The sequence below is a fragment of the Acanthopagrus latus genome, chromosome 9 (genome assembly GCF_904848185.1).
Source record: "Acanthopagrus latus isolate v.2019 chromosome 9, fAcaLat1.1, whole genome shotgun sequence".
NCBI lineage: Eukaryota > Metazoa > Chordata > Actinopteri > Spariformes > Sparidae > Acanthopagrus > Acanthopagrus latus.
The window spans coordinates 12138129-12162385 of NC_051047.1; the positions used below are offsets into that span (position 1 = coordinate 12138129).

At 41.4% G+C, this 24257-nt stretch overlaps 2 protein-coding genes and 1 long non-coding RNA gene across 7 annotated transcripts; 1 reads left to right on the top strand and 2 right to left on the bottom strand.

Annotated features, from left to right (window-relative positions):
- Window positions 1–294: 294 nt before the first annotated feature.
- Window positions 295–10754, top strand: zgc:113337 (uncharacterized protein LOC503741 homolog). 3 transcript variants are annotated; one of them, XM_037108623.1, is made up of 7 exons: window positions 295–506; window positions 1036–1149; window positions 1527–1847; window positions 4030–4359; window positions 7287–7571; window positions 8229–8330; window positions 9364–10754. In XM_037108623.1, exons 2-7 carry the CDS (start codon window positions 1083–1085, stop codon window positions 9369–9371), a joined length of 1113 nt encoding a protein of 370 aa, XP_036964518.1. In that variant the 5' UTR covers window positions 295–506; window positions 1036–1082; the 3' UTR covers window positions 9372–10754. The 3 variants fall into 3 exon arrangements, with proteins under 3 accessions (XP_036964518.1, XP_036964516.1, XP_036964519.1); XM_037108621.1 differs by having other exon boundaries at window positions 9380–10754; XM_037108624.1 differs by having other exon boundaries at window positions 1089–1149; window positions 9380–10754.
- Window positions 777–1633, bottom strand: LOC119025240. The gene is made up of 2 exons (XR_005076740.1): window positions 1496–1633; window positions 777–1068 (listed from the first exon to the last, which is right to left on the bottom strand). It is a non-coding gene; the product is annotated as an uncharacterized LOC119025240 (long non-coding RNA).
- Window positions 10755–14432: 3678 nt separating the features above from the next.
- si:ch211-214p13.8 (B- and T-lymphocyte attenuator) lies at window positions 14433–23742 on the bottom strand. Of its 3 annotated transcripts, XM_037108651.1 has the most exons (6): window positions 23622–23742; window positions 21348–21677; window positions 21222–21260; window positions 20978–21106; window positions 20846–20877; window positions 18747–19518 (listed from the first exon to the last, which is right to left on the bottom strand). In XM_037108651.1, exons 1-6 carry the CDS (start codon window positions 23707–23709, stop codon window positions 19204–19206), a joined length of 933 nt encoding a protein of 310 aa, XP_036964546.1. In that variant the 5' UTR covers window positions 23710–23742; the 3' UTR covers window positions 18747–19203. The 3 variants fall into 3 exon arrangements, with proteins under 3 accessions (XP_036964549.1, XP_036964548.1, XP_036964546.1); XM_037108654.1 differs by lacking the exons at window positions 18747–19518; window positions 20846–20877; window positions 20978–21106; window positions 21222–21260; window positions 21348–21677 and adding exons at window positions 14433–14909; window positions 14994–15032; window positions 15118–15447; window positions 16679–17008 and having other exon boundaries at window positions 23622–23707; XM_037108653.1 differs by lacking the exons at window positions 18747–19518; window positions 20846–20877; window positions 20978–21106; ... (1 more) ...; window positions 21348–21677; window positions 23622–23742 and adding exons at window positions 14433–14909; window positions 14994–15032; window positions 15118–15447; window positions 16679–17008; window positions 17803–17916.
- Window positions 23743–24257: the final 515 nt, after the last annotated feature.

The window sequence follows — 24257 nt, forward strand, 5'->3', positions numbered from 1 at the left end:
TTATTTTTAATGATCTGGATTTATGTCTGACGTGTCTTCATCTGAATAAATATAATAATGTTTTGTTTCCTCTATTTTCCCAATGTATTTAGCACTTTAACCACATGACAACCACAACTTTCAAAAGGAATCCAAAACGGGCATTAACTCTTTACCTGTCCTAAAACAACAATTATTTAAAAAAAAATGAATAAATAAAATACATTAAAAAAAAAAAAAAAAGCAATGAACACTATCAGACACCAGAGGGCGCTGTTAGCCCGAAACTCAGCCGCGGCTCTGCCTGTTCTCAACACCTCCATCCAGTGAGCTGGAGGTTGGAGCTGCCGCCGGCTGGTGTTCATTGTGTTGCCGGTGGTGCGCAGAATAGAAAACAGTCGGATGAGTAAAAAATAGTTCCTCGCTCGTTCTGGAGTGATGTTTCAAAAGACTGCTGGGTCTTAAGGACGGGGAAGATGTTGCAGAGGTAGAATATCTTCAGCTGTTCACTTTCAGGACAAGTAGAGGTGAGTTCCTCAGCTTCATGGCTGTATAATTTAATTTATATGACACAGGGAATAGAAAACGTGTGACAAGAATTCAGTTCTCCTCAAATCTCTTGATCAGCTACAGATCGTCCCAAAACTGCGTTGTAATTGTTGTGTTATGTTGGTGTGTAATTGGCTATAACACGTTTTATCTATGATATAGTTCATTAATTGTGGTGTTAGTCTTTAATTTAACTGAGAACACAAAACCTTTGAGAAGTGACAGACAAAACAATCTGCTCAGAGGTCTCAAGAGGTCTCTGACACCCAGCGAATGTTTATTTGAAAAATCCATCTACAATACACAGCAGAGCTAAGGGGAGATTATTTTGCACCCCACTGAATAGTTTGAGTGTGATGGACAACATCTGGTGACCACAGGAGCTGACTTGGCTTCGAAGAGCTGGAAGAGCAAATTGTTTGCACTTCCAGATTCTCTCCGACTCTCTGTTGGATCGAGAGTTCATGTCGGGCTGAAGATGATAACTTAAGTATTTCCACACCACAGTGCCACTCATCCTCCTCTTCCTCCTCCTCCTCCCTGTTAAATGAGCAATGAAGAAGATGATGAGGAAAGGTCTGCAGGTGTGTTTACTCCTACTGATGGTGGGAAGACTGCAGGGTGAGTATGGAAAGAAACTCCTGTCACAAAAACATGTAATGTTTTTATACTGCTGTGTTTTGTTTTTTTTTATTTCAATGGTGCAATATCTAAGAATTTGCCTCCTGTCAATTCAAAACATAGCAGCCAGCACATCACCAAAGCAATAGCTTACTGTAGCTACAGTTAGCTAATTAGCTCAGTTAGCCATGCAGTTAGCGATCAAGATCAGGGGCTTGTAGAACCAGGGGAGTTTGGGTGTTTAAACCGCTTGCACTGGAGCTTTGTGGCTGGAACGTGGCTAGCTGGTTAGCATGCTAACTTCAAACTAATTTTTTTAGTTCATATTAAAAAAATTCGTACATACTGCGCCTGTAGCTACCGGTTATATGTTTCAGGCAGGGTAACGGCTCCGGAGCGTCTGGTGGCTCCAGTGGAGAAGCCCTTCAATCTGACCTGCAGTGTCTCGAGGGATCGAGGTGAGTCCCTGAGGCAGGTGCGCTGGCTGGATGTCCAGAACCAGACCCTGCTGAGCTACCTGCCCGGCCAGAGAGACAGCGTGAGCGGACAGCAGCACGTGGAGCTCCGCCCCTCCCCGAAAGACACCTCGGTAATCACCATCCGCCGCGTGGGCTTCCGTGATGAAGGCTGCTACACCTGCATCTTCGACATGCATCCGTCCGGCTCGAAGCAGGGCCAGACGTGCCTCACTGTCACCTGTGAGTAGCTCTGTGAAGGACAGACGCTTTGGTTTTACCAGCAAAGACGACCAGTTTAGAAAAGATATCTAACCCAGAGAGCCCATGCCATCACTCTGGTGGGTGTAGTTCAGCTTCATGCAGGACAGTGTGCTGATACAGCTTATATCAATCATCACTGTGACCTCTCATTTCCTGTCAATTACCCATCTGTTAAGATGTGAGGAATTTAACTGGTGCCTATACAAGAGAAATTTAAAGTAAACATCAGTAGAATAAGCTTTGCTTCTGGATCTCCAGTGCCAAAAAAGTCAGGAGCTATTGTTCATACCATGTCCTGAATGACATTAGAGTCAGACATATAGTGTTAAAGCAAGAGCAACACAGATGTGGGTCTCTGAAATGTGTTCGAGAGATTTAGATGAAGAATTTTTTTTTTTCTTTATCCAGGAAGAAAAACACCAATTATTCTGATGTGTTCACTCTGAGCTTGTGGCCACACAAGATATAAATTATAGTATTTGTAGCAGCTCAGTAAAACTGTGTAGAGACCCACAGTGTACCTAAATTATCTCAATCATTTGTGTAACAGTTAAGGAAATACTGTATTTTGAAACCAGGGCCCCATGTTCATGTTTTGGTGTGAAGGGAACTAATAGGCAGTCGTTTCCCAGTCGTGATCTTGTGATTGCCAGAATTGTTCCCGCCCACACCAGTCACATTCATCCGGCCCACATACTGCGTGGAATGATGGCACTTGGCCACAGTTCATTATATTCCGGTGTGCTGGATCTGACCCAGACTTGGACCACCTCTGTTTTATTCGGTTTGCGCTTTGGCTGACTTGTGTTCTCACTATGTCCTGCTCCCGGCTCAGATCTAGCAAACCCGGAGCTGGCCGCCCAAGTGCCATAGTTCCAGGCAGTATGTGGGCTGGAGGAGGGTGTCTAGTACAATTTGGCTAACTGGGAACGTCATGCAGAATTCACAGGGATTGTAAATTGCAAAACATTGCATATTCCTGGAAGGAATGGATTGGTGCAAAAAGGTTTGAATTTGGTTCAGAGGATCACCTTAGCAGCCAGAGCCAAATGTGTTGCAGCAACATAATCCTCGAGGTCAGCTTCCATCATCTAAGCAGCTCCGCTAAAAGCTCTTGTTTTCACATATTCTTACTCTGACGACACTTAGAAATATCCACACAGAGATACAGAAGACCTTTTTGTAGACCAGAAACAGCCAGGCGCAAAAATCTGCCCAACCACACTCCAAAAAACAGTAATTTTATTATTGTAAAACAGACTACTCAATTCAAACTTGACCAAAACACAATTAAGCCCAGCACAACTGTTGTCTTTCACTGTTCCAGAAATCACCAGCTCTGGTTTGGTTGAAATAAACCCGTAAATCACCGTGCTGAAGTGGAAATATCAGGGGATTAGTGAGAGAGGTCAAACATCAGAGAAGCAGCTGGGAAAAACAGCAGGTAGAGCCAGAATGTATTCACTCGTAACACACACCAAACTATGTAAACTAATGACCCAGATTCCAAAATACCAGATCTCTCATTTTGATACTTAATTTTATTTTCTGCCAGCCGTGGCAGCCGCGGTTCATTTGCAGCCATTTAGCCGATAGCTTGTTGACACCTCTGTAGTTCGTCTCACAGGGTGGGAGGTATCATCGCTGTCAGCAGTTCCTGACATGTCATACCGGGAACCACTAAGTGAGAGACTGATGTGCGCAATTTTCCCCACTGCACTGCTCTGTGGTGAATATGGCACAACTGATTCTGGATGCCTGCCCTTTGCACCCACCCATTAGGATAAAACAAAACCAACCCTCCACTAGACTCCAGGGAGAAGCTTCTCCTCCCTCCCGCATGAATATCAATCTGCTGCGAGGATTTACTGAAAATATATGACTACAGAGGTCCCTAACCTCTGAACACAAGTTGTTGAGGCTCAGCCAGTCATGTTAATAAAGAGTGGTGGAGCAGTGGGAGAGGGAGGGCTTATTCTTCTAACCAGAAACAGCTGCTGCAGATTCCAGTGACTGGTTTCTGTTGGGGTGCCTCATATTTCTGAACATCAGCATCGTCCTGTTTTTCACCTTCCGGCTCCCCTCCCCTCTTCCTTGTTCTTATCCTTTCCTCCCATCCATCACTCTTTCCCTGGATGGTGTGCTCTTTCTTTCATCCCAGCGCACATCGCTACCGATGGCAACAAGACGGCGGTGAACGGGAAGAAGGCCTCCCTCTCCTGCTCCTACGGTTTGCCTGAAAAGGTGAAGCAGATCACATGGAGACACACGTCAGCACAGGGAGATTCTACGGAGGTGGCCTCCTTTGCGAAGCGGAGCGACCCCATGATAGAGCCGCCGTACCAAGGGAGGGTCTGGCTGAGCACCTCCCTGTCGGACAGTCAGCTCACCATCCAGCCTGTCGCCATCCAGGACGAGGGCTGCTACACCTGCCAGTACACCATGCATGCTGAAGGGGAGAAGAGCTCCACGGTTTGCCTCGCCACTTATGGTAAAGAAAAATCTTTCCCGCGCAGCCATTACTGATGAGTACTAGGTTTTAGTGTGGCACACACAAACAAAAAAGTGAAGGAGAACTTGACTTCCAGCTGCAGTCTCATGAAATGAAGGACTGAAGGCCATGAGGCTGGATGAAAGAATTGATTTACAAAATTTAAAAGCTCAGTTTCCCAGGTATAAATGACCCAGATCCCCAAAGTTTAGTGCCCAGCTCTAATAGGCTTTCCAAATTTTATCGAACCAAATGGTTCAAATTATGACAGTCAACTGAGACTTTTGGTGTGATTGTGATGCTCAAAGTATGTTATCCAACGTTTTACAGCCGCTTCTTTTAACAGTGGGAGCTTATAGGACAAAAGTCTTTTTGGGCCCCTGCACGTCCCGTGACATTGTAATTACACAGTTTGGCCACTATGACAGTTGGCTTCAAAGCCTGGTAGTCTCGGTTCACTCGCCCCACATCACCTGTGTTTCAGGCTCAAAGATGAAGCTGATCACGCCGGAAAGCCCACTAGCTAGCCCACAGATGTGCGCATAAACAAACCGTTGTTAGGATAAAGAGCCACCGTGAGTCCAGAATGTATCTGATAAAAAGTTGGCTCTGGTGTGCTCCGGCAACACAACACCCACGGTGATTAATCACATGGTGGACAAGCGGAGGCATGACGTGTCGAGGGATCACTTGAATTAAAAGCACTCTAAGTCTGCGGATCGTGACTGTCTGTATCAAATTATACACCAGATTTCATGGCAATCAATCCAATTCACATATTTTACAGTGTTGTCATTTGATGTGTTGAACCAATGTTCCTGAGAGCCGTGCTGCAAAAACAGTATTTTTTTTAAATAGGTAGTGGTTGTTCTGATGCACATGTTTACCGGGCTAGATGTCCTACAGTAGATAAAGGAGCTGGAGAGACCGGCTCTTGTGGAGAAAATGATGGGCTCAGATTCATGTGGATGAGTCCCAAACAGATTCAGCAAGGTGGACCAGGAATACTGATCTTTTCTTTCTGGATCGTAGCTGCTTAATGCTTTCATGATGCAGCAGGGCTGATTTGTTAACACACACACGCGCACACACAGAACAATGTGTCCATGTGAAGAATGGAGCGTTGGAAAGAAGGATGGAGGCAGGGAGCGAGGTCCTGATGCATGACTGTGTCAGTGTTTGCAGCAGACAGTGATTCCCTCTGTGCTTTGTCTCGCTCTCTCTTTGCTCATTTGCTTTTCGCACTTTTCTCCCGTTCCCTTTCTCTCGCAGCAATCTCAACAAACAGATGTGCTTTTGTTTGAAATCGAACTGTACAGTACAGTAGGTGTTTCTGGTAGTGAGGCCCTATTAGTATTAATGTGATTTATTCTTGTAACCCCCCCCCACCCACCCATCCTACTCTGGATGATGTGATGCCCCCCTCCTTTACTCCCACTCTCACAGCCAACAAACAGTGTTAACTAAGATGGACAGATGCATTTCTCTCTGAACACAATAGAAAAAAAGATGTAGATGAATTCTACAAAAGGCTGCCAGTGTGTTTGATTCGGCTGAGAAATTTCAACTACTTCAGGTGGTTGTAATCTTAATTTTTAGTAATATATCAAAGAACAATGAAAGGGGAGCTACCCTCAGCTTCACAATGCTTTGTAACAAGTTTCAGCTGTCTAGTGGTGTGGCCAATGACATTTTTGGTTCACTCTCCTCAGTCTCATGGCAGCACCCAACAGCAGGCGGATACTATTTGTCCAGAGGTTGTTGAAGACCAAGTTAGTTAAAACACAGTGATTGTTGGTCCATAACTGCTGATTGTACAAAAAAGCAAATGTTGGCAAACAAGTTCACCATATCAACTGAAAGCTGACATTTTATTATGAGCTCATGAAAAGAAAGATTTTATGAATGGTTATTATCGCACCATGTTATGCTAAATTCCTGTCATAACAGTGAAGCGTACAGTGAAGTGAGAATCCACTGAGGTTCCGATCACTTGTCAACGGGACACTTATTGTTGTAACACCATACCAACAATGACACTTTAGACAGGACGCGCATGTCAAGGTGTCATAACATCAATATTTCCATTCACACTGGAATGAGAGAATGTTTTGGAAAAAAAAGGAAAAATGTGTAATGTATTAAAAAAAGGTGCCAGAATTGGTAGCGTTCCCTGTTCCACCATTGCCAGTGTAGGTATTTTCTCTGTTACTGGAAGTGCAGGGGAGGTTTGCTATCCAAACACTCTTGAACAGGGGAATTCAACTTTAAATAGGAGCCCAAATCTCACACTAGTTTTGAGCTCATTTACACGGAATCATGGTTTGGATGGTTTTGAGAATTTTTCCCTGTTGCGGTTTGACCCACCCTCAAATCTGATCCAGGCTGATAGTGGGTGAAGTTCCCCACCTAGAAGTCTGCGAAGACACTCTGGGGGCCAAATATCTGTGGCTAAACGTGTCCCTGCCAACAACAACGTTCTCGATTCCAGCGTATCACATTCCTCAGTCAGCACCGAGAGCAGGGAATTGAAAACAGCCAAAGATTTACTTATGGATCTTGAGTTGGCAGGAATTCACATACCTTAGCTGATCCGGACGCTTCAAGGTTTTTCCACAGGTAAATACAAAATAAACTACACTCTGGAGTTTTGCCAGTTATTAGATCAAAAATAATACTCCTCATATGCCTGTCTTCCCACAGCGTTCTCTCTTAGTGTTGGATCATTATGTGACAACGTTTCCAAGAGGTTTAGTCCATTCTGGGCGAACAAAGGACGTTGATGGAATGAATTAGTGCCTCAGCACATCTCAATGAACCTGTTATATCTGCAAAACATATCAATCTCAGGACGAGTTTCTTTCTGTGTAAATGTGTTCCAGTGTTTTGTGATACTCATTCAAGATGATTCTGTGTATTTCTCCCAGTGCTGCCCAAACCTCAGGTGAGCTACAAGACTACCTCTCCAGGTGTGATCGAAGCCAACTGCACGTCAGTGTCACGCCCCCCGGCAGAGATAGTGTGGAACGTGGAGAGGGATAACCGAACCATGGGCCCCCCTGTGACGACACAGCTCCTGCAGGGAGACGGGACCACGCTGGTCATCAGCACACTGACTGTCCAATCAGGGCTGCTGAAAGACGTGTCAGTCAAATGCTTGGTGCACCACAAAGGGCTTGAGACCCCGATTGCTGTATCCATGAACACTAAAAGTGAGTTTGTGTCAAACTTCTCTATTCAAAGGTTTTGATAGTATTGTGCCTTTTTTTTCTAGCATACTCCAAAAATGATTTTGACTTAATGACTGAAAAGGTAACTGGAGGAAGTGTGTGTTGAAGGGTTTTGGGGAGTTCTACTGCATGTGTGAAAAACACTTTTGTGGCTCCAGAGAAAGCGGCATGTAATCTAATGATCTGATGATGTCACTCAGTGGCTAAACTGCATGGTGGCCAAAGTCACTTTTTCTCAAATGTACCATTTGCCCTGTACAACAATTTCTAAAATAAAACAAAAACCTGTATTCGCTTTAACGCAACTATAGATGGGCATTATTTAAACATGCTCACATGTGCCGTGTGTGCAGCTTTAGTTTGCTGGTAACCTGTAGTTAACGTTTGTTTCACGGTTCAGGATTGTACACATTATATTAACCAGACAGTAACACTCTCACTCTCACTCTACATCTCAAATGCAATCAGTGATGGTCCTCCAAGAGACGCTGTGTCCAGACAAGCGCCTGCCGTACAGCACACAGACACAAATACCAAAAGAAAATTTGACCATAATGTCATTTATCCACTGCGAGGTCAGGATCGACACACTGTAGTAGATTATTCATTTTTGTGTCCGTCTGTCTTACCCTCTCATAGTTGGGACGGCTCTCACCATCCTGATCTCAGTCACTACGGTGGCAGCCCTGTTGGTCATGTCCCTCTGCTTCTGCCTTTGGAAGTGTTTCCTGCGCAAAGAAGGTGAGTGCAGCACATGTTTTTGTTTGTTTTCACATTTTCATGTTTGGAAATGCCGAGGTTTATGTCAGTTAAGGGAAACAAATGAGTTGATAAGCATCATACTACTATACACCTGACACACCCTTGGAGCCATTTAGATACTGATCTATGGAAGCATATCTGGGACAAAAGTCTTGTCAACTTCTTAAATGTGGAGAATTTATATTGATGCCACTCTGAAATGAGCATTAGTGGGTTTTTATTGATGGTCTCCACCCACACCTCCGTCACCTACATCCATACTGGAAAAAGGAGTAAAATGTTAGGCGTGTTAGGCTGAAATGTGAGGGGGGGCGATGACTGCCGTCAATTACACTGTTGTGACAAGTGATTATGAAATGCGAGCAGGCCCAAATAAGGTTGAGTTTAAAGATTTATTTTTAATTTTTCCAGGATGAATTGTTTCTTTTATAGATTTTACACAAATAATCCATCTGGTTGTACTTATTATTTATTTAATATCAAACACTATGTGGCTCAGTAAATGGGTGATGTGGTGTTTATGTCATCAACATATAAGAAAAAGAAAGTGAGCTTCATTTTTCGTTACCTGCACTCCATCTGCACTTTAATCACACATCTCATCAGTGTTTTCTGTCCGTGCATGAAGGATGTTGACCATGGATCCGGACAGTGGTTCTTTATGTTTGTATTGTATAGAATGAGGAACTATCTGTCTATCTTCTAATTTAAGATGCATTACGTATTGACCATTTATATTTTAATTGGAAAGAAATATATTATTGAGGAGTTAATTTGTCTCGTTTTTAAGACTTGTATGCTCGGATCCAATGAGAATCAGCTAGACAAAGACCATTTACAGTAATACAGTGGGTCCAACTACACACTTTATATCTATGGGCCAATCTATACGTCAATCATCTATAGGTCAGTGCTAAGTGCAAGTCATGTTAAAGTGTGAATGTAAGTTATAAACATCTGTGAAGACAGCTGATAAGATATCTGCCCAGTAGTACTTCAACATATCTTTCAGCTGATTAATCTTTCAGATGAGACCGGAAGCTGAAAGGAAGAGGACGGATTGTTTCCCAGCAGCAGCCTCGTGTTACAAAGGGAAGACATTCTGACACACCTCCATAGGATGTCAAATACAATCCCGTTTACGAGCACCAACTGTACGACGACATTCATCTCTCCTCTTCTGCCTCTGCACCTGACTCTTATATAATCGCCAGGCTGTCCTCGCATGAAGTCAATGAGGGAATGTTGAGTGAATCTTTTTTTTTTTCCCCTCTCTCTGGTTCTGTAATTGATTTGACTTGATGGCCACACATTCCTCAACACACAGCGGACTCTGTGTATGTTTGTGATAACTACGTATTGCGAACTTCCCTCTGTTTTACCTTTTTTTAATGCTGAAATTCAAAGTTTGAATATAAAATATGGTCAGCCTTATCCTTTAGGTAACACAGCTAATTGGCCCTGTCAGCCCACCATTAAGGTTTCACATCTTGTACCTCAGTCAACGCCGTCCGTCACTCCTGTGTGTTTTTAAAACTGGGTGGGGTCGGGGACATTCTTCACTAGTTCAGCTAAGAGGGCTGAATACTTTGTTTTCTTGAAAGCCTACTGCAAACTTTTCTACGTGGTTCAAAATCTGTTTTAGTGTGTCGTGAGAGAATATGTGTGTCCGTGTGTGTGTGTATGTGTGTGTGTGATTTGCTAGAGGTTAGATTCCACGGTGAGATTGCTTAAAATAATTCCCTGAGGAAGCAACGCTGAAACCTTTTTGGTGCCCCTAAAAGGAATGCTTGTCTTGTGGCTTGTCTACATGATCGAGTCAGTCAAGTACGTGTGTGTGAGGATGTGACGATGTTAGCTTACCGGTCGGGCTGTGATGGGGCAGCTTAGTGGCTAGCCAGAAGAGCCACTGTGCTGCTTTCCAGCCTTTTTTAAATTAAAAAAAACTAAAAGAATTTGTACATTGCTCTGGATTAGTGGCCCCTAAATGCCCAGGATTAAATTGGTGTGGGACTTGTGTGATATATTGTGTGTGCATGGGGACAGGGGCATTTAAGAAAAAAAAAGCTTCATGCTGAAATAATCTTCTATATCAAAGCATATGATGTGATTCTGTAAGTTATCAACAGAATGACATGCAGGATATCGGACTTCAAGCCGAGTATTTTAATCGGGCACATCACGTTCCTCTTTATTAATAAGGGCTCTCTGTCTGCATGTTTTTATTACATGCATACAGCACTCATGAGCTCAGCTCTTAGATTGGAACAACTCTGAAATGTGTGTTTCTGAACATTTCTTTTTTTAGATATATGGAAATGTAGCTTATTATCAACCCTGAACGCGGACAAGAAAATGATTTGATGTAATAAAGGCAACAAACAGATTAATAAAAAATATTTAAAATGACAAGTCTCTGGATCATTATTAATGTTTCATGTTTCATCTTTTGTTGCTCAGCTTTGTACTTCTCAGAAAAAAAAACATCAAATTCCTTTGCCAAACCTGGCTCCCAGATGCTCATATTTTGGGTCCTTTTTCATCCCAAGCCAGGCGGGTTATGATGAATCCTTGCAGTGCAAAAACATGCACATGTTCTGCACACACAGAGCCGAGGCCACTCTGTTCAGATGTGGGATAACAAAGTATTTAATACCTTGGTAAAATATACATATGTGTGTTTAACTCAGCACATACTATATATACACTCATATATAATGTGTGTGTGTGTGTGTGTCTGTGTCTGTGTGTGCGTGTGTGTGACAACATCATATAATATATAGTATAATAATATTGCATATGTCATACATCGAAGAATGCTGAGAAGTAATCTGTATTGTACAGATTACTTCATTTTGAAACAAAAACACAAGCTTTCAGCACCGCTGCTCACAGTCTTACAAGGTTTTTATAGGACATATTCAGCTAAAAATGAGAATTCAGTCATTGTCTACTCATTATCTACATCTGGAAAGTTTGGTGGCATTTTGTCATCCACATTTCTGGAGCTTCACAGCAAAACAGCATTGCAGCATTTTCCCTAACAACTGAAGTAGCTGGGGACTTGTATTTGTGTCAATATGACCTTTAACGTTGACCTTCTATTACCATGTTGGTCAACAACGAATGAATTTTCCTTTCCAGCTGAACTTTCGCTGTTTCACTAACCTGACTGTATCTTTCCAAGTCTGTTTGTGGGTGTTGTGAGAGGGCATGTGTGTGTGTGTGTGTGTGTGTGTGCGTGTGTGTGTCTGTGAGAGGTTAAATTCCACAGTCAGAAAGTTTGAGGTCTAGTCCCTGAAGATACAGCACTGAAACCTTTTTTTTTTTGCTCCCCTGAAAGGTATGCATGTGTTATTGCTTGTCTGCTTTTCATAGTCAGGCTGGGTTTATGTGAGGAAAGAGAGTGCGGCTGTTTGGGTCGGCTGTAGCGAGGTGAGTTCAGCCGTGGCGGAGTGATAAAGATAAATGTTAATGTAATTTAAGGCTGCAGGTTAAACACCCAGAAGAATCACTCAAGACACTATTAAGTGTGCTCGAACAAAACAATAAAACCCACAAAACATTAACTGTAAGTTGCTCTGGACGTTGAAGTGGAACTGCAGGCAAATGCAACATTTAATGTTAAAGGGGCAGTTCACCCCAAAAATCTAAAAATATATTTTTCTTCTTGTCTGTGGTGCAGTTTATTCATCTGGATTGTTTTGGTGTGGGAACAGGCGTAACCCCTGTAGAGATATCTGCCTTCCCTTACATATTATGTAACCCCATGGCATTTCTTGTGATGCTCAAAGCAAAACCAAAAAAGATTTGAAAAAAGTCTTTTTCCAGAAATCATGACCCAGTTACCCAAAATGATCCGGGACCTCTTTGGCCAGCATCTCTAAAATATGCAACTGTAAAATTAATTAGATCATGCTTGGCTTTTAAAATTCCACATTATGGTCAAATACACCTTCCAGATTGCTTTGTTTGAATGACACACATGTCCTCATCATACACAAAAAAACCCAGGTGATCCACTTCTATTTAAAAAAAATCTACAGACATGACACCAGTATTATTCTGGGAGATTTTGGTGTAGGACCAAAAGTATTCTTCACTCCTCTACAACTCGTCAGATGACTTTGAAGTCCACACAGTGTCTGAGCGGCCTCAGGCCTCGATCTAATCAGACCTGCGTCAAACGCTGCCTTCGCACAAGCCTCCACGCACTCTGTCTCTCAGCCGTCTAAACCATGGCTTTGTCCACCAGGGGAAAAAAGACAATTACTCTGTGTGTGTGTGTGTGTGTGTGTGTGTGTGTGTGTGTGTGTGTGTGTGTGTGTGTGTGTGTGTGTGTGTGTGTGACTGCAAGAAGAGAAGTTGCGAGTGGGCTGTGACTGCCAGATGCCGTGTGTCGACATGAAACATTTCCACTCAGAGACCGAGAAGAAAAGTTCACCGACTCATTTCACATGACGTTCAGGATTCACATAAAGCATGTCGGCTACTTTTACACTTTTCACCTCCCTCTCCTCTGCGAGCACGCTGTAAGAAATGTGGCAGCATGGTCACATTATTCAGGAGCATTTCTTGATATTTTTCCACATGCCAGTTTTCAGTGAAAGGCCCTTTGTGAGCATCTATAAATGGATTAAAGCGTCCAGATTTGCAGGATTTGCTCCGCTGGATGTCATCCAAACAAAACTGAATTATCAGCATGTTTGTCAATAGGCCAAGCTCTGTGCATTCAGCATGATGAGCAGTGATGGGTGATTTGTTATCTCAGGGGCAGGATAAGGCTAACAGGTCCACATGGGAACATTTCTGATTCTGTTCTCAACTCTGAGTGAGATTGATCATCCAGATTGAAATCAGAACAATCAGGCTGAGGTCTAAAGTCGTATATTTAGAACGTTTATTAGAAGATATGTTGTGGTATTTCTGGTCCAGCGGCCAGTTTGTTATCTAATCAGTTCAAATAGGAAAAGTATGCCCTGGTTTTGCAGTAATGCCCACAAATATCAGCAACATCTATCCATTAATAATGATAAATCATGGAAGAATACAGCTTTTGATTTCTGTTTCTGTTCATATTTTATCTGACTATTTTGTTCAAGAAAACATGCTGATGGTTTTATAGATATACACTCACCTTGACAGCAATGATTAGACAGAGTCACCTACAGTATCTGGTTTCAACAACACATCATACTTAAATGACTGACTAAGAAGATTGTCAGCAACTCCCAGAACAATGTATGTTACCACAACTTGAACAACACGGCACACGTACCAACCCTTCATCACACAGGCACTTAAATGACTTGGTTAGGTTTAGGAAAACATTTGGGTTGATATCACTATGTTACTTCTGAGACTTCCCCTTCATACATATCTATGTTACTTATAATACTTATGTTTCATTATGCAAGTCACATTACTTACTAAATTAATATGTCAAATGACTCTCAGTTATCTTCTGCCTTTACACTGGATACTACAGAGGTCTACTGACTGAAAGTCGTGTGCTTGCTTAACCCGACCGTCCATCTGTCCAACCCTCCCTATAGAGACTTTTCACGCTGAGAGATATCATTGTCTTTAATAGAGTAAGTTGATTTTATTATGGGACAGTCAAACATCTTTCCTGTATGTCATTTATCTTGCCAAGCGTGTGACCAACCTTCATGATAAGACCACTTCCTGAAGTACTACAGCATCTCAGTATGTGAAACCAACTGTGAGCGAGCAGAAGTGGTTTTGATGACAGTAAGCATTTGATACTTTTTTAACTTCCTGTATATTTACAGTATACCACAGCCAGTCATGTGGACTGTTGACAGGCCAGGTGCTATGTTTCCATGAGTGGCTGTGAAAAACCCAGAGGTCTGTACGTGTGACAGAAAGATGTGCAGACAAAATGTCGGACATGTCAGTATGTTTGCTCATAATGTTGTCTCAGTCTCTTTCTTGGAGAATAAATAATTCTTTCTATAAAGAATAAAGTAGTGATCCTCTCTTGAGGAAATGCAAAAATAAACATTAAGGTCGACACGTGTAAACTTTCAAAGAAGAAAATGTGTCCACACTCATGGATTTTATTGAAATGCTGTATTTATATCTAAACACATAGATATAGGAACAAACAGGAGAACTTTAAATCCATTCTGAGCCTTACTGGGAGCCAGTGGAGGGAGGCCAGTGATGAAGTGGTGAAATAGTCTCTCTTCCAGATACCTCTTAGGAGCCTGGTGTTGGCATTGTGGACAAGTTGAAGATGAAACAGGGAAGACTGACTGATCCCATTGTACAAGGAGACCAAGCAGAGTTATAACACGATACAACAATACTGGCTATAATTTGCAAATGCTCCATTGTCATTTGGCAAGATCTAGAAATGTTATCAGAGTAATTCAGACTGGGATTGGTTTTTGTTTTTGTTTTTTAACTTTCCAACCTTAAACAATCGGGAGGGTTAATATTGTGAGTGTGTCAACAGCAGAGCTACGCTAAGACAGATGATGTAGGCCGGCCAGGACAGATCCTCGTCGCCAGCAACACTCAGTGTCCCATCTTCAAAAGCAGAAGGACAGTTAGAACAGTAGTCTTCTATCCATTACAAGTTAACAATATAATTCAGCAAATATAGGTTCTTACCTGTAGTATCAACTGACTTCTTAACCCCATGGTAGGAGTCTGTGGATCGATGGAGAATATAGAATTAACACTTGAAGTCATCTCAAATGAACATTTTGGCGCTGATGAATAAAAAACCACCTACCTGACACTGAGATGTTGATGGCGTGACTGATCACCTCATATTTGTATCCTTTTAAAGAACATCCGTACAGGCCGGCATCATGAATGGAAATCCGTTTGAAGGTCAAAAATGAGACCAGTTCATCTTTGACGCGTTTGTCGATCTGTTGTACATTTTCTGTCTGATTAATCCGTTCACATCTGTCTGCGTCGCTCAGTTTGCACCAGGTGACATTTAAGGATTCCCCACAGTCTTTGACGGGACACTTGACCGTCACACGTTGTCGCGGGGCTGCTGTCCATGTCGTGCCTCTCCGGACCATCAGCCCAACTTCACATGGAGGAGACACGTCTAAAAGAAAAAGAAGCTGTTCATCAATTAAAGAACTAATACAAGATAAGAATAACTATAAGCATTTCTCATTACTGTAGGTGATTAAAAACATCTACAAAATATTTGTTTAATTCAGGAAATGTAGCTTTTTCTCAAACCCAGCTTAGATACTGACACTTTTGGCTGATGACCAGCCCGACCTCCCAACCCAAAGCGTTGGTGGTGACCTTCAGATGTTTGAGGCGCAGGGGGATAAATAGGACTCAGCTCAATGTTATGGGGCATTAGCATGCAGACGGTTGTTATACATTTATAGTGAAATAGTTACAAGCCCAGGTTTAGATTATTTATCTGTAAAAAAAACACATCAGAAACTATTAGCTATTTGAGTGGAAGAGCACCCAGAGGGTATCCACGAGGGTTCTTTTTGATGCAATCGCCGCTTCTGGACCCCCTTTGAGTCCAACATTGAAAATCATCAGTATTTGATGAGTTGGGAAGGAGTATCAACAATTAACTATCTTGCAAATTGGACCTAATATAGTCCAACACTGCCATCCCATCTTCAGAATTTTTCCCGTCTTGTTCCTATTGTTTTTCAACTTCCCTCTGAAACACAAAGTTGTTTCCCCCTCAAACCTTTTTATTTCTAATCCCACTGTCTTCTCCGATCATACTTACAATTACACTCAATAGTTAATATATTATTGGGCATATATACTAAATAATTACACTGTGATAAAGGGCACGTAATCTAAAGTGTTAATGTTTTCTCTTGTTGAATTTATCAGTTAAATCCATTTAAAATGTTCCCTTATGCTTTTATTTTGGAGTAAACAAAGTAACTGAATGTATCTACATGTAGACTTTAGCACCACCCACTCAGATCATGTACGTTTTTGAACGTTTCCTTTCTTATTACCTTATTACCTTTCCTGCCATGAAAACTCAGGAGGGTAAACACTATCAGTGTGGTGACCAGAAGAGCTATGCTAACACAGATGTAGAGGTAAGGCAGCCAGGATGGATCCTCATGAACACTCAGTGACTCATCTATAATAGCAGCGGGACAAGATCAGTAGTCTGTGCCCTTTAGAATTTAACAATACAAAAGAAAATTCACAACACAAACACAACACAAAATTCCACAATAATTTAACAAATATAGGCTCTTACCTGTAGTGTCGATTGACTTCTTGAAGTCATCGCAAATTAAAATTTAGGCACTGATGAGTAAAAAACCACCTACCTGACACTGAGATGTTGATGGCGTGACTGATCATCTCATATTTGTATCCTTTTAAAGAACATCCGTACAGGCCGGCGTCATGAATGGAAATCCGTTTGAAGATCAAAAATGAGACCAGTTCATCTTTGACGCGTTTGTTGATCTGTTGTACATTTTCTGTCTGATTAATCCGTTCACATCTGTCTGCTTCACTCAGTTTGCACCAGGTGACACTGAGTGGCTCCCCACAGTCTTTGACGGGACACTTGACCGTCACACGCTGTCGCGGGGCTGCTGTCCATGTCGTGCCTCTCTGGACCATCAGCCCAACTTCACATGGAGGAGACACGTCTAACATGATAGTTTAGAAAATCAAGAACACTTAAATCAATTCTAATAAGTGTTAATACTTAATAAGAACTCTGTAATTTAGGAGCTTTAATCTAAAGTGTTACTGTTTGTGTAGTTTATTCAAAGAGTGCACATCATCACATCATCATACAGTATCTAGTAAGATGTAAACATGACATTATGTCTAAGTTTTGTTTCCTATTTGATGGTTAACTATGTTTATTATTTTATAGTCTATAGTTAATACATACCAACAATATTCTTACTAACTACTTATAACAGGAAATGTACAGGAAGGTAATAGAGCAGCAATCTGTACCATGTATGTACTCTTTTAATTACCCAGTATGCCTAAATGTTAAGTACTGTAATTACAACCAAAAGAAGTTCTGACAGTAAAAGTTGCATCAAAAAGCCCTCTTTACCTGGTCAAAAACTGTAATGATATGTATGGTAGTATAATCATTTCAAAATAAATGTACCCCCGGTTACCCAGTAGAGATGATTATTAAATAAAAAGTGATTAAAGAATGACCTATTTGTGTTTGGTTTTTTTGTTTTTACCGAACCTCTTAGCTTCTACACCTAATTTCTACAGCGCTGTCTCAGTGCTGAAACCTATTGTGAAGATAGGTGTGTCTGTGTGAGACTAATGCTTCAAATCCTGTATTCTTGATAATTACAGTGCAATTGCGGGCTGTAATCTAAAGCTTTACCTTCTTAAATTTGACTTTCATGTATTCAAAATGTTCCCTCATGCTCTCTATAAGATAGGTGAGTGCTGCGTCCCTTACCTTGACCTCCTCCATAGATGCAGAACAATGTGATACAGTTAAATACCAGCAGATAGGTGAGTGGCTGTCTGTTCTTAAGGTTTGACATCTTAATCAACTGAGACCTTACCGACCCTTTGGAACTGCAGCTACTGCATTACCACATTTCACTTTTTTTCACATATTCACCACTTCCTGAACTTCGACATGCATCTGGAGACCAGCCTGTGAGCGAGTGCATCAATATGCCAGCAACACATTGGACAATCAATTCTTATTTACTTATGCTACATTTTGAAAATACTTTGTTTTGTAAATGTTGCTTTTATTGCCTTTTTAGTATCCTTAAAATGTAACACCCTGAGAGAGGAAATCGCTGTTTCATCCAGCTGCTTTCAGCTCGTGTCGGCAGTAAGGACATAGCTCGTCAGTCACAGGTCGATTGATTTCTATGAAGAGACGACAGCCCCACGGTCTGCTGTTACACATCGTTGTCTTTCTCTCTGTTAACTGTCTATGTTAGTTGCAGCCGATCAGTACTCCTTTTTCTTGTATGTTATTTATTTTGCTGAACTTGTGACCACCATACTGACAGGACCACTTCCTGAGGTGAAACTGTATCTCTCTATGTGATACCAAATGTGACTGAGAAGAGGTGGGACATCTGCTCAACCACAAGTGATGTTGATGACAGAATTCTTCCAATACCCCCTGACGGTAACTTCCTGCACTCAAACCACACTGGAGTGGCTGACGGGCCAGGTACTGCGTTTCCGTTGACACAGAGGTCTGCATGTGGCATAGAAAATGAGTCAGTATGCTGGTTCCTAATGTCACATGGTCCATAAAGTCTATAAAGAATAAAACAGTGAACTCCCCTGAAAGGAATGGAAAAATAAATATGAGGGACACCACCTCTAAAAGCTTTAAAAGAACACAATGTTTATACAGTCACACATCAGCCAAGGATTATATTGTAATGCTGCACTTACTTTAATTTCAAAGTATATAGAGCCTTGCAAACATTATTCTCCATATGAGACAGAAGAATGTACATAAAGTGTCCAGTGTCTGTACTGCACATGCCAAATCTACCCACCCATTGGCTTTTTTAATACAAATCCCCAAAGTACTGGCCAGTAACATTGAATAAGTCAAGCAAAGCCCTCCAAGTTACCAAATTAAATAACTAGAGGGGGGAAAAAAACAGCTATGAGAATAACAAGAAATGCAGTGCCGCTTCTGGCCTGGCCGGGTTTCTTTAAGATGACAGTACTGTGTATCTGTATGACCACAGGCCCTCCCCCGTTCCCCTCCTCTGCAGTGAAGTTGATCGCTTTACCTCTGCCAGTTCCATGACACCACCACATACTTTCCCGTGCATGTTTTCATCTGCATGTGTCTATGACAAATCAGAAATGCTCAGGGAACTTTGACAACAGCATATTCTGCCTTTTTATTCTGTTCAGTGGCAGTGTGCTGCTCTCTGGCAGCCACGCCAGACTGCGGGTGGTTGATGGCAGCGTACACTGCGCGGTCCGACGCTTGACTTCCATCAGCTGTGTTCCCTGCAGCAGGCTGCTGGTTTCCACCGGTCATCATGGGCAGCTGAGATGGTGGTCTCTCTGCAGGGCTTGGAGGGTGGAAGTCATTCCGAAAGGGGAAGTGGGTTTGCAGGAAGAGAGAGGAAGGAGAACTGTCCTTGGGGAGGTTGGGTATCGTGTGATTGGACATTTCCTATGAAACCAAAACACCAGGCAAAGATTACTAAAGTCAATCAAGTACTCTTGCTGGATGCCTTTATGAGTCTTGTACCTAGGGTAAAGGAATAGTTCAACATTATAGGAAATGAATTGTGAGTAAAATGTCTGCAAGCTTAAATTTTAAAATTATGCTAAAATCCAGCAGCTGGTTAGCGTAGTTTAGCGCTAATACTGGAAACAGAGGCTAACCTGGCTCCGTTCGAAGGTAACAAATATCACCTATCAGCACCTCCAAGGTTCACTAATTAACCCTTAAAAATGTTTTGTCTAAAGTAACCCGACAGTTAACACAGATTAAAACATTGCCCATATAATTGCTTTGAAAACTTCTTATTTTACCCTTTTTATTTGTTTGGCCCCTGCCGCTAAAACATCCTGATACTGTCACTACTCATTGACATAGTTCATTGTAGCCCGTTACATCTCTGGTTTATACTGTTCTGTCTTACACCTAGACTACTGTAACCAATCACGGACTGGCACCTACCAAAGAAGTTACAAACAAAGAGAGTCACTTGCTCGTGGACATTTCAAAGGCATTTCACCAGCTGAAGCGGTTCTGTGTCTAGAAATGCCAAGTACCTTAAAAGCATCGGTAGCTTTTGGAGGTTCTTTTCCTCAAGTCACAGAGGCTGAGAGAGGAAGGTTTTTTTTTTACTCAAGTGCAATGTTTGCAAGATCTTCTGGCTTCCAAAATGAGAAATTTGACCAAGAAAATACTTTGTTGAGGCACTGGAGATAACTTTAAAAGGTTCCCACAACAGTCTTAACATCTCTCAGGAGGACTGCAACATGAACAGTATCTTGACTGTTGTCCCATTCACAGCTCATGTTTTCAGAGCTAGCTTTGTTATTCAGTGAGCTAATGAAAAAAACACTGTGCCTGTATTTCCTCATAGCAACAGTGAGACAACAGTGCCACCATGAAGCCAGACAGGAAAACACAACATCACCTGCTATGCACCACACCTCTGATCAATTTCTTTGAGGAACAGATTTGAAAAACAATGCTTTTTATCATTTTTGACATTTTGAGGCCAGCAGATCGAACAAACAGTTTGAGGAATATCATGGGGCTGAGCACTTAACTGAATTAAATTAATGAATTTGACAAGCAGTAATAAAGTTCCAGGCCACTAAAAACCTGAGGTGTGCCTTAATCCATACTTAATCTACTGGTAAAAACAGGCTGCTTCATATCTACCGTACAGACATGAGGCTGGTATAAATCTTCTCATCTAACCCTCACGTGCAAAATTTGCCTCCCAAAATCTCATACCATTTCTTTAACTGCACATTACCTGTCCCTTGTTGTGGTTGAAGGTCTGTACTCCTGTGAGGAAGACATAAAATAATGCTCCAGGGTTAGATGGTGGGATCCATAAAATGTTATCACAGTAATTCAGACTGTGAATAAATGCAACATTTCTTACGTTTCCTGCCATGAAAACTCAGGAGGGTAAACACTATCAGTGTGGTGACCAGAAGAGCTATGCCAGCACAGATGTAGAAGTAAGGCAGCCAGGACGGATCCTCATCACCAGCAACACTCGGTGACTCATCTACAAAAGCATTTGGACAAGATCAGTACTCCAAGTCTGTCCCCTTTAGAATTTAACAATAAGACAAATTTCCAATACAAAATTCCACAATAATTCAACAAATATAGGTTCTTACCTGTAGTATCAACTGACTGCTTAACCCCATGGTAGGAGTCTGTGGATCGATGGAGAGAATATAAAATTAACGCTTGAAGTCATCTCAAATGAACATTTTGGCACTGATGAATAAAAAAACACCTACCTGACACTGAGATGTTGATGGTGTGACTGATCATCTCAAATTTGTATCCTTTTAAAGAACATCCGTACAGGCCGTCGTTATGAATGGAAATCCGTTTGAAGGTCAAAAATGAGACCAGTTCATCTTTGACGCGTTTGTCATTCTGTTGTACATTTTCTGTCTGATGAATCCGTTCACATCTGTCTGTGTCGCTCAGTTTGCACCAGGTGACACTGAGTGGCTCCCCACAGTCTTTGACGGGACACTTGACCGTCACACGTTGTCGCGGGGCTGCTGTCCATGTCGTGCCTCTCCGGACCATCAGCCCAACTTCACATGGAGGAGACACGTCTAAAAGAAAAAGAAGCTGTTCATCAATTAAAGAACTAATACAAGATAAGAATAACTATAAGCGTTTGTCATTACTGTAGGTGATTAAATACATCTACAAAATATTTGTTCAATTCTGGAAATATAGCTTTTTCAAGCGTTTTTAAAAACTATGCAGTTTGTATAATTAAAGGTCCAGTATGTAAAGTAGTTGAGTCTCAATCACAGTTCTTCAAATACTGACACTCTGGGTCGATGGCTGGCCCGACCTCCCAACCCAAAGCGCTGGTGGTGACCTCAAGATGTTTGAGGCACAGAGGTGAACAAAATAAAAAGGGTACAAGCTGTCTGTCATGGGGCACTAGCATGCAGACAGTTGTTATACTTTTATTGTAAAATAGTTACAAGCCCTGGTTTGGATTTTTTTTTATCATGTGATTACAACTACTACACATCAGAAACTATTAGTTATTTGAGTGGAAAGGCACCATTTTTTATCTACCATGGGGGCATCCACAAGGATGTGATTGATTTGATAAGAGGGGAATGAGAATGAACAATTAACTGTTTTACAAATTGGACCTAATATAATCCAACACTGCCATCCCATTTTCTGAATTTTTCCAGTCTTGTTCCTATTGTGTATTCTACTTCCCTCTGAAACACAAAGTTGTTTTCCCTTATAACTTCCTATTTCAAATCCCACTGTCTTCTCCAATCGTACTTACAATTACACCCATTAGTTATGATATTAATACGGAATATATACTAAATAATTACACTGTGATAAAGGGCACGTAATCTAAAGTGTTATTGTTTTCTCTTGTTGAATTTATCAGTTAAATCTATTTAAAATGGTTCCTTATGCTTTTATTTTGGAGTGAACAAAGTAACTGAATGTATCTACATGTAAACTATAGCACCACCCACTCAGATCATGTACATTTTTAAATGTTTTAATTGTTTATACACAAATTTTAGTGCAAATTAAGGCTGTCGCGGTATCATATTTTCGCTGGTCATATTTTCATCTTAGCCTACTGATCTTATCTTCAGGTTTGGTTATTGTTTGTTTTGTCTCTTTTTTGAGAAATAAGTTATTCTCAAAATACAAGTGTAAGGAACTGGAGAGAGCGGAAGTGTGTAACCACTGTGTTTGATAATTTTACAGCGTTCATGTGCATCACCGCCACCAATGACAAAGTGAGACCAGAAAGACATGAGCATAACTTAAGAGGCGGTGTCTTATCTCCACACTGCAATCATGTAAGTATTATTGACACAATACCAAAATCTAGTTCTAAATATCACAGTTATCATCAAAAACGGTATATTGTGACATCCCTAGTATTATACATACAGTATCCCAATTAAAGACTTGCTGGTTACCTACAATGGGAGAAGCAAAGGAAAGTAAAGGATATTGAATCTGTGTTGCTTTTTGGGGGGACTGGTAATCTTTAAAATACCCAGTCCATGTTAAAAACAATATTTTGCGATATCCTTTTCTGAATCATACTGTAGTTCACTGCCACAATGAAGTAACACCAATTGACATGTCATGTTGAATTTATGAGCGCGCCACAGAAGTCTTCATTCAATACATTACCAATAAACCTCAGTACAGCTTATTTGTGAGTATTAAAGTATGTCACTCCTTCATTCTGGATGATGTGATGATATGACAGGACTCATCTGTGTTCTTCACCAACATCGTTTTGTGTGCCTCAGAACTATGAATATGCACATACTGTATGTTGTAATAAATTACAACATGGACATTAACAGTCATTGTAATATTAATCTGTTTTAAACATTTTCCTCTCTTGTAATGCTTCTCTTTTTTTCTTTTTTTTTTTTTTACCTAACCTCTAGTCTCCTTCTGCTAAAAGACTTCCATTTATCCAAAATGTTCCCTCATGCTCTCTTGAAATTCATTCAGTGAAATAAAAGTGTTCAGCTCACCTCCTCCATACACACAGACGCATGTGACACAGTAGAATATCAGCAGAGAGGTGTGTGGCAGTTTGTCCATGAGGCTTGACATCTTCATCACCTGAGACCTTAAAGATCGTCTGAAACTGGAGCTGTTGCAGGGGCTTATTTCACTTGTGTTCACAAGTCAACCACTTCCTGACCTCCCACGAACAACCGAAGACCACCTTTCACATGTGAGTATTTCAGTGTGTCATTAAAAAACAGTTTAAAATGTGAACACGTGTGAAAAGTGCATCTGGTGCATTATCTTTGTGAATTTGTAATACGCTCTCACAGAGACAATCTTTAACACAGATTCAGGTCGCCTTCTATATGGAATCTGAGACAAGCAGCCCAGCAGGAAGTTGTGACATCCTGGCATCAAAGGCAGACCGAAGCCACAAGTGTACATCATCCCACTGAGAGACAGAAAAGGTATTACCATAGAGAGCCAGGTTAGCTGTAAAAAGCCTTTGAATACTTATGAACTGCTACCATGAGTCAGCAGTGAGCACCAGAGGCCACTTGGATGTTCTCATCATTTTTATGAAATAATAAGATACTTGCCTGCTCCCCTTATCCAATCTGTGCACAGCTGCTGCAGCTGCTGCAGGGGAAGAAACA

Coding starts and splice junctions, on each gene's coding strand:
- si:ch211-214p13.8 (XM_037108651.1), bottom strand. CDS start 23,709: ATGAAGATGTCAAGCCTCATGGACAAACTGCCACACACCTCTCTGCTG. Junction 21,261..21,347: donor CATCAACATCTCAGTGTCAG/GTAGGTGTTTTT, acceptor ATCGATCCACAG/ACTCCTACCATGGGGTTAAG. Junction 19,519..20,845: donor TCAACCACAACAAGGGACAG/GTAATGTGCAGT, acceptor TTGGTTTCATAG/GAAATGTCCAATCACACGAT.
- zgc:113337 (XM_037108621.1), top strand. CDS start 1,083: ATGAAGAAGATGATGAGGAAAGGTCTGCAGGTGTGTTTACTCCTACTG. Junction 4,360..7,286: donor GGTTTGCCTCGCCACTTATG/GTAAAGAAAAAT, acceptor TATTTCTCCCAG/TGCTGCCCAAACCTCAGGTG. Junction 7,572..8,228: donor TGTATCCATGAACACTAAAA/GTGAGTTTGTGT, acceptor ACCCTCTCATAG/TTGGGACGGCTCTCACCATC.